An 8,777-nucleotide genomic window follows, 5' to 3' on the forward strand; every position below is an offset into this window, starting at 1 on the left:
TGTCGGGACTCGGGACACCCAAATTGAACTCGGGACACCTGGTCACCATACCTACAGTACCTATCCTTTACCCGTCTTCTGCTACTCCTCTGCACTCTGTCTGTCTGTCTGTCTGTCTGTCTGTCTGTCTGTCTGTCTGTCTGTCTGTCTGTCTGTCTGACTGTCCGTCTGTCTGTCTGTTTGTTTGTCTGTCTGTCTGTCTTTCTCTCTCACACTCATTTTTTTGCTTTGTTTAGTTTTTTTACCTAGTAAGTGCTGATGTATTTCTCTCCTCTTTGAAATGCAGGAATTCGACCAGGGCTACGACCCGGGCTACGACCAAGGGTATTACGACCAAGGGTGAGCCTCCATCCCACTGCCCTACACACACGCACACGCACACGCACACGCACACACACACACACACACACACACACACACAACCATGTCTCATCGGTCTTACTCTGAGCCAGGGAATTTATCGATCTCCATCGGTTCATTTATCACACGCCCATTAAGACCTATTTATCATGAACTTGCATTCTAATTTCTCCACGTTGAGATCCTTTGGGATTGGAAGCATTTAAGGCAGATCTAGAACACAAGGTGATGAGTGTTAACGATGCTTCCTCCCCCCAAAGCAGTTTGGATGAGCCCTGTGTGTGAGTTGTGTGCATGCGTGCGTTTACCCTCCCAACTCACACCAAATGAGATCAATGACTCTGTTGGACACCTGAGAGTATGGTGGTTTTGCTCTGGCTTAATGAATAGAGGCAGAGGTGGAAGAAGTACTACTTTTTTATTTATTTAAAGGTAGGGTATGTGATATTTTAGTTTTTTGTTAAAGAGCTGGTGCCATGTTTTTGCACTTTTTCTGTTTTTCATGTGTCTATAAGGTTGATAGAACTTCATTAAGCACCCCGGAGGTGGTTTTATGGTGTTTTATGTCTTCTCTGATTATTTGGAGTTTCTTCCTGGAGGCTGAAATCTTGAGGGTCAAACATGCCAATAGAGAAACAGCCCTTTAGTGACATCACAGAGCCCCCAAAAAACATACCCTCCCCCTCATTATCATAACACAACAGGTGTGGGCATGAGGAGGAGGAGGGACTAGGACAGGTGGGTGGTGCTAAGGTGGTGGAGGAGGTGCTAAGGTGAGAACCAGGCATACTTAATGAACTGGAGGCGTGTCCACATAAAAAACTTTTTTTTTTAACCATTTCTGTACACTTTTTTTGGGGGGAAAAAAATCCTTACATAATAACAATACCTTATGATCAGGTTTTAGGGTTGAAAAATATCATGGCACTCCATCTTTAAAGGTTAAAACACTATTTTGGTAGTAATCATTGTTATAGAGTGATTGTTCAGTAGCAGGGGTAATTTTTTTTACTTTTTATACTTTAGTACAGTAACATTTTGATGCCTATACATTTGTACAATTTTGAATGTAGGACTTTTACTTGTAACAGAATATTTTTTTTGTATAATATATTGCTACTTTTACTTAAAAAAAAAACACTTCTTCCAGCCCTGCTTAATGGATAGAGGGCATTTTGGCTGGTGTTTTCCTTTGCCCATATGGTCCATGGGAGAAGAAGCTGGAACACAATGCTGTAGCAGCTGCTGAGAAATTGTTATTCATTAAATGCTTCGGCTATGTGGCAGCCAGGTGATATCTCCCACTCTGGAGAATTAAAGGGGTATTTCACTTTTAAAACACTTCTGGGAGCATTTTATAACGTCTACTCGGGCTTCCGTGTGCACCCCAGACAGTTTATTTTTAAATAGCTTGGTTCAATATTTAAGATATTTGATATTCATGTTTTATCCACACACTACCCCTTCCTATGTAAACCAATTGTAACTTCAAACTCCAAAACACACATCCCTGGTTCAGGGGACAGATATTGTCCTTCTAATGCGTGATGCCATGTTATTTTTGTGTTTAGTTAGTGATATATATATAGGAGAAATAAAATATATCAACACTAACTAAAATAAATGAAAAGGTAATAGGAAATTCATGGCCCCCTCACACATTAGAGGTTCTATTTCAGCATGCTAACTTTCCAGGAAGAGGGTGTAGTTTCTATTCTCTTGGATTAGAAACTGTCCACAGCCCTCCTCTGACACAGATCGAGTAGACAGAAATGGCGCCATGACTGCCATCTTATAATGAGGCATTAGTGAGGACCAATTATATGAAGTTGGAAATGGGTGAAGTGGTCCTTTAACAAAACGGAGAGCAGGCCGTAATAGATCTTGCAGGCTCAAAACATGACAAACCATACAACATGGACTTGTTGAAATTAAGTGCCTTTAATTACCTCTTCACTTACTCAGCGACTTACCCTCTCCTCATCCTCACTAATGCTCATTTCCTCAACGGATGTGTAATGTGTGTGCATCACAGTGCCCTTCATTTGCAACGGCGTGTAATTGCATTTTGAAGACTCGGGTCGTGTCTGTCAGAAAGCCCACCCCGAAAGCTGCTATTTCTGCTGAGTGTGCTGCTATCGCCATAACCTGGACTGCCTTTGATCCGTTTCTATTTAAGGAGCAAAGCACAACTTAATAGCAGTTAAGCTGTTTACAGTGGTGGACAGTAATGAAGTACATTTACTTGAGTATGTTCTTAAATGTACTTTTTTGAGTATCTGTGCATTACTTTAGTATTTGTATTATACTTAGTAAGGCTACTGGATACTTATGACTTTCACGCCAACACATTTCAAACGCCAACACTTTCAAAGACACATTTTGACTCCTCTATACATTTCTAGGAAGGATAAAACAAATACATTACTGTATGTATCAGCCACCTATTTCTAGTCACAATAGCAGATCTACAAGCTTACAATGCATAGATGTACTTTGTCATTTGTACTTTTGAATATTTTAACTCAAGTACAAATTTGACTAAGCAACTTACAGTACACTTAGTAGTTGAGTAATATTTGACCAGCAGTATCCATACTTTGACTCAAGTACTGGGGGTTGCATTACTTTGTCCACCACTGTCAGTTAATCCTAGCCTGGCATTGGCCAGACTGATAACGTGGATTCACTCTCACGTTCCTCCCCGGTATCAGTCTGGACTTCGGCCCATAGGGAGCGAGTATGAGAAATCAGATTTAAACTGTTGAACGGACAGCAGTTGAAAAGCAGTCACTGATTGGCCCAATCATTTTCTGATTTCTCATACTCGCTCCCTATGGGCCGAAGTCCAGACTGATACCAGTTGAGGAACGTGAGAGTGAATCCACGTTATCAGTCTGGCCAATGCCAGGCTAAGTTAATCCAGTCATCACTAGCCCTTGTGGTCCTCAGAAACGGCCTCCCATGTTCACAAGGTGTCAGCAATGCAGATCGCCTCTGGTCTCTTTCAGTCTGACTACCAGGTTCAATACTGTGCATTGAACAGAATATCTGGCATCTGTACACAGAGTTTCAGTACCAATGCCTGATGCCTCAGGACAGACACAGATGTTACATTTATAATGATTGATGGCGGTGGCTCAACATCGCACTTCATTTACAATATTTCCAAGACATTCATGATTCCCACGATGGCTTCTTATTCTGCCATTCATCAACAGCAATGTAAAGATTAGACTTATAGGCTACCATATGCATCATTCACTTTACTTTTCAATTGTGGTGAGCTTACTCTTACCATCAATTACCAATGCAATGAAAGATTTCCAATGCAATCTTTCATTGCATTGGCACCATAATTGCTATAATAGTGACATGCAATGTATTAGAATGTAATTATTGCAAGCCACTGGCTTGGTCAAAAGTTAATTGAATTGCGTCTATGATTTTGTCAAATTATTTTTAACACATCGGGTGCCAAACACGGTCTGAACCATGTGTTTACATAGTGGCGGTTCCGAAGCTTCGGTGCCGAACACGGTCTGAACCGTGATTTCAGTCTTTTTGTTTTTTTCGTTTTTCTCCGCGCGGGCGGGGCTAGAGCAGCTCTGGGAGCACCCATTGTAATCCTGCGAAGGAAGTGCCAGATCGCTCACCGGAAACACATTTTTTTTCCCCATCCGCTTCCTGTCTATTTCCTACTTTGAAACGCCTATATCTCCGAATCTGTTTCCTGTGGGGAAAAACGGTCATGCGCGATCCCCCCCCCCCCCGTTGTAACCCGCGAGGGGAATGTTATGGTTCCAGGCAGTAGCCAGGCTCATGGCAGAACATGAATCGATGCTTTTTTTTGCGTGGATTTGCTTGTAACGCACGCGGAAACGTTAAACAGCTAAGCGCAGTCAATGGGGAGAATGCTGGCACCCACGGTAAGTTGTTATGAAAAAATGCTGGCACCCGATGTGTTAAGGGGGGGTTTACCCCTAGTATGCCATAGTAAGACATGATGTTGCTGTGTTGCATATTATGACCTCATAACTCTTATTGTCTCTCTCAGATATCCCCAATATGGCAGTCGCAGGAGGCTGATTCCTCCCATGTATGATGAGTACGGAGAGGTGATTACGGAGGATGACTATTACTACGACGCAGAGGTACACCATCAATCTGTAATGCCGTACACAATAATTATCATAATCATGTTGGAATCACTTAAAAGGTTGATTGCCCCAATGCATTATTGAAATAACGATGTCAGTGATTCATGTACAATGTAAAATATTGAACTGTATGCTAATCGCAAAAGCTGCTGTGTCATATAGGGCTGAAACTACAGATTATTCTTTTAGTGATTATGCTGTCGATTACTTTTTCGATTAATCAAAGGATCACAAAGGTCATTTTGAATTTAACTTTTTTTATCTCAACGAAATCGATTAGTCACTTAAGCCTTACTTTCTATTTTGTCGTAAAGGTGTTGTGCAAAAATTGTGAAAATAGTAGATCTACAAGCTTGCAACGCGTGGCAATGCGACGCCATGTGAGCTTGTAGATCAGCTATTTTCATTATTTATTATTTACATTTTTTTAACAGTTTCTTTTTTTTATGCTTTTTGCTTATAATAACATGTCTGAAATAGGGATAGATTATTAATTATTAATTGATATTTTTCTATTTCATTATTGATTATGTTTTAAGTAATTGATTGCATCTATTAGCTCAATTAACTGTTGCACCCCTACTTAGCAGCGAGGCAGAGGAAGGGGTCGTGGCAGAGGTAGAGGTGGACCCAAGAGGGTAGGATTTAGAGACTTGCCGCCCGAAGACGAAATGGTGGCGGAGGGAGGCGAGCCATCCAAGGCCGCCAAGAGGCTGAAGTCTGTCATGAAACTCAGCAAGCTACTGGCGGCCGGCAAGGTGGGAGGACAGGCTCCCACCGGCCGCTCTCCATGGAAGAAAGCCAAGATGTTCAAGATGTTTGGCGCGGGGAAGAAGGACGCGGATTCCGCCAGACTGATCGGTGCCCGCCGCACCGACGGTCAGGATGACGTGCCGGGGGGTCCGCCGGGCCTGGGCCCGATTGACACCAAGTCTACCTCCCGGAGCAGACTCGGGAAAGCTCTGAAGAAGATTTCCCTCGGAGCGAGGTTCCAGCGGAGGAAGTCAGAAGTTAGTGAGGCGTCTAAAGTGTCTATTAGTGTAACCGAGAGTGAGCCGGAGAGCAAGGAGGAGAAAGACTCTGACGAAGAGTCCTCGGATAGAGGCAGCGCCGATCGTCTAAAAGTCGATTTAGACCGGGATTTAGACAGAGAAAGCACTGTAGACTCAGAGGAAGAGGCCGATGAAGATTCTGAGGCAGAGAGCAAGTCCAAGTCTGAAGACGAATCAGACAAAGAGTCAAAGTCAGAAGACTCTGAGAAAGAGTCGGGAACCGATAAAGGATCCGAGTCCGGAACGGGCACAGCAACAGAGAAGGAATCGGGTACAGAGAAAGATTCCGATGAAGAGGAAAGTGGTTCAGGCAGTGGCAGTGAAAGTGGGAGTGGCAGCGGGAGTGGGAGTGGTAGTGGGAGTGGCAGTGGGAGTGGCAGCGGTAGTGGGAGTGGCAGTGGGAGTGGCAGTGGGAGTGGGAGTGGCAGTGGCAGTGGCAGTGGGAGTGGCAGCGGGAGTGGGAGTGGCAGTGGGAGTGGGAGTGGCAGTGGGAGTGGCAGTGGCAGTGGAAGTGGCAGCGGGAGTGGCAGCGGGAGTGAAAGTGGGAGTGGCAGTGGGAGTGGCAGCGGGAGTGGTAGTGGAAGTGGCAGCGAGAGTGGAAGTGGCAGTGAAAGTGGGAGCGGCAGCAAAAGTGGGAGCGGCAGCAAGAGTGGTAGCGAGAGTGGCAGTGGAAGTGGTAGCGGAAGTGGAAGTGGTAGTGGTAGTGGTAGTGGTAGTGGTAGTGGAAGTGGAAGCGGGAGTGGAAGTGGTAGTGGTAGTGGAGGTGGAAGTGGTAGCGGAAGTGGGAGCGGGAGTGGAAGTGGTAGTGGAGGTGGTAGTGGAAGTGGTAGCGGCAGTGGTAGTGAGAGTGAAGGCGGTGCTGCTAGCAGTGCAGCCTCTGGATCCGGCAGTGGGGGCAGCGAGGACCAAGCATCTGGGTCAGAGGGAAGTGGTTCAGAGGACAAAGGCAGTGGAAGTGGAAGTGGAAGTGGCAGCGGCAGTGGCAGTGGCGCTCCGTCCGGCAGTGGCAGCCAAGTGTCTGAAGAGGGTTCAGAAGGGGAAGACTCTGAGGCGGCCAGCGATGTCAGTGATGAAGCACCTCCCAGGAAGCCCAGGGCGGCTGATCCAATGCCTGAAGACCCCTACTCATATGACTATGGTGGACTGTCCCCCATCACTGAAGAAACAGAAGAAGATTCTGATTCTGAGGCTGGCACAGAATTCTAAAGACATGGATAGTCGGCTGTGAAGTAAGACTGAATGAAATGAATTCCTCTTGCATGGGAGTGAAGGATTTTCTTTTTCTGAAGAACTGCGTTTGCCCCCTCCGAGTGTTTCAGATTGACTCTTTCTCTCTTTTCCCCCTGGCAAAGCAAAGCTTCGAAGGTTTTACTTTAGTTCTGGTGTCTCTCCGTCATCTTTGACACATTGCCCTCTTTGAATTCTTATCTTTCGAGTGTGGATTTTGTTCGGTTTTTGTATACCATAGTGCTCTTGTTTCTGCTGTGATATTCTGCATGTTATAATTCTACCCCATGATTCTGTTTGCTGTGTTGTTTCTTTTTTTGTGTTCTCAAAAGGTGTTTTTTGACTACGAGGAGTAAAACAGAAACCTCCATAACTGAAACTATACAGAACCTGTGACGTTCTGAAATTTGCCAATCTACAAGCTCACACAATAGCCGATCTGTGAGCTTCTAGATCAGCTATTTTCGCTATGTATTAGAATTGTAATTATTGCAAGCCACTGGCTCAATTAAAAGTTGTACTCTAATTGAACTTACAAGTACCGGTATAAGTTCTAAGCTCTGCGTTCTCAGAACTCCACCTCCCCAGGGTCCAAATTAGGTTCTGAGAACCTTATGTGAAACCGATACGTAACGTCTGGAAACAAACGCAGAACCTGTGAAATATGTTTCACGGCACGGTTTGGCTAAGTTCTCGTAGTCCAAAAGAGACAAACGTTGCCCACAGTAGTGTATGAATAAACCTGTATGTTGATATACTGACCCCGTATCTTCTCTCTCCAGGGTGGGAGAAAAAAGCGGATTAAGCTGGTGGTGGATAGAGAGTACGAGACCAGCTCCACCACGGGGGAGGACAGCACCACGGAGCCGCAGCAGCGAAACAGACTGTCTAATGTCAACGTCAACAGCCACAGCACGGTCAACGGGAACGTCTACCTCTCCCAGAATGGAACTATAGTCAGAACGAGGCGACTGCCCCACCCCAACAACCTCAAGGGAGGCTCTCCGTGTCGGCTGGGAAAGCAGTTTAAAAAATTGGACAAGCTGGCCGTGACTCAAGAGGAAACCTTCCCCATTAACAACATCGGGTGCACAGGAAATGGAACAGGAAACGGAACAGGTGGTACTTGCGTTTCCTCCTCCATTGTGGACATCAACCTCAACTCCCGGCCCTCCTGTGGTTCCCTTGGGTCCGGCATCACGTGTCTGAAAAGTTTCGGGTCCAATAAGTCCAATCCTGCAAAGGCCTTGATTGACAGAAACGGCAGCAGCGGCCACTGTGGCGGCGACGAGCAAGAGACTTCTGTGGACAGTCTTAAAGAGAGCAGGGAGACTCTGCAGTCACACAGTGACAACACACTGTCAGACGAAGACGAGCTGTGGATGGGACCCTGGAACAGCCTGCACATACCAATGACAAAACTCTGACTGACCGACCATGCTGGACAATAGTTTTCGTTCCTGTTTACCATGTTTGCCATGCAATTTTTTGTTGTTGTTTGTTTTTGTTTGTTTGAACACGTGCATAACATGTTATTGTGGTGTTATGCCTCAGCTGTACAAGTACCAATAATTTTCCAAGGCATATGACTGCAACGTTGACAGTATACTTTATATTACTGCTGACCATTTTCCGAATCATTGAGAGAGAGAGAAGAGTGCATTTTTATTTATTTTACAGCCAAATGACAAATCATTCTATTTGGACCTCCATCCTCCACTGCAATAACGCAATATACTTTTGGTGACTTAGCTGCTAATGTAAACGCCTACAGCCAGGGTCCCTGTTTTTACCAGCTAAGGAACATCTCTAAAATGTAAGTATTTTGTAACTCGTGCTGATCTAGAAAACGTAATCCACACATCTCCTCCTGTCTAGATTACTGCAGCTCCATGTACTCAGGTCTCACAAAAACAACCTCATCTCATCTCCAATTAGTTCAGAATGCAGCAGCTAGACTGTTTTAGCCTCCCATACA

General features: G+C 45.0%; 1 protein-coding gene across 1 annotated transcript; it reads left to right on the forward strand.

Annotated features, from left to right (window-relative positions):
- Positions 1 to 280: 280 nt before the first annotated feature.
- LOC311058573 (uncharacterized protein) lies at positions 281 to 8,226 on the forward strand (the record flags this gene model as incomplete). The annotated part of the gene is made up of 3 exons (XM_084076035.1): positions 281 to 339; positions 4,418 to 4,514; positions 7,582 to 8,226. The coding sequence occupies 3 exons, from the start codon at positions 281 to 283 to the stop codon at positions 8,224 to 8,226; spliced, it is 801 nt and encodes a 266-aa protein (XP_083932161.1).
- Between the last annotated feature and the right edge of the window lie 551 nt (positions 8,227 to 8,777).

The sequence above is a fragment of the Gymnoscopelus microlampas genome (assembly GCF_963454915.1).
Source record: "Gymnoscopelus microlampas genome assembly, chromosome: 13".
Taxonomy (NCBI): domain Eukaryota; kingdom Metazoa; phylum Chordata; class Actinopteri; order Myctophiformes; family Myctophidae; genus Gymnoscopelus; species Gymnoscopelus microlampas.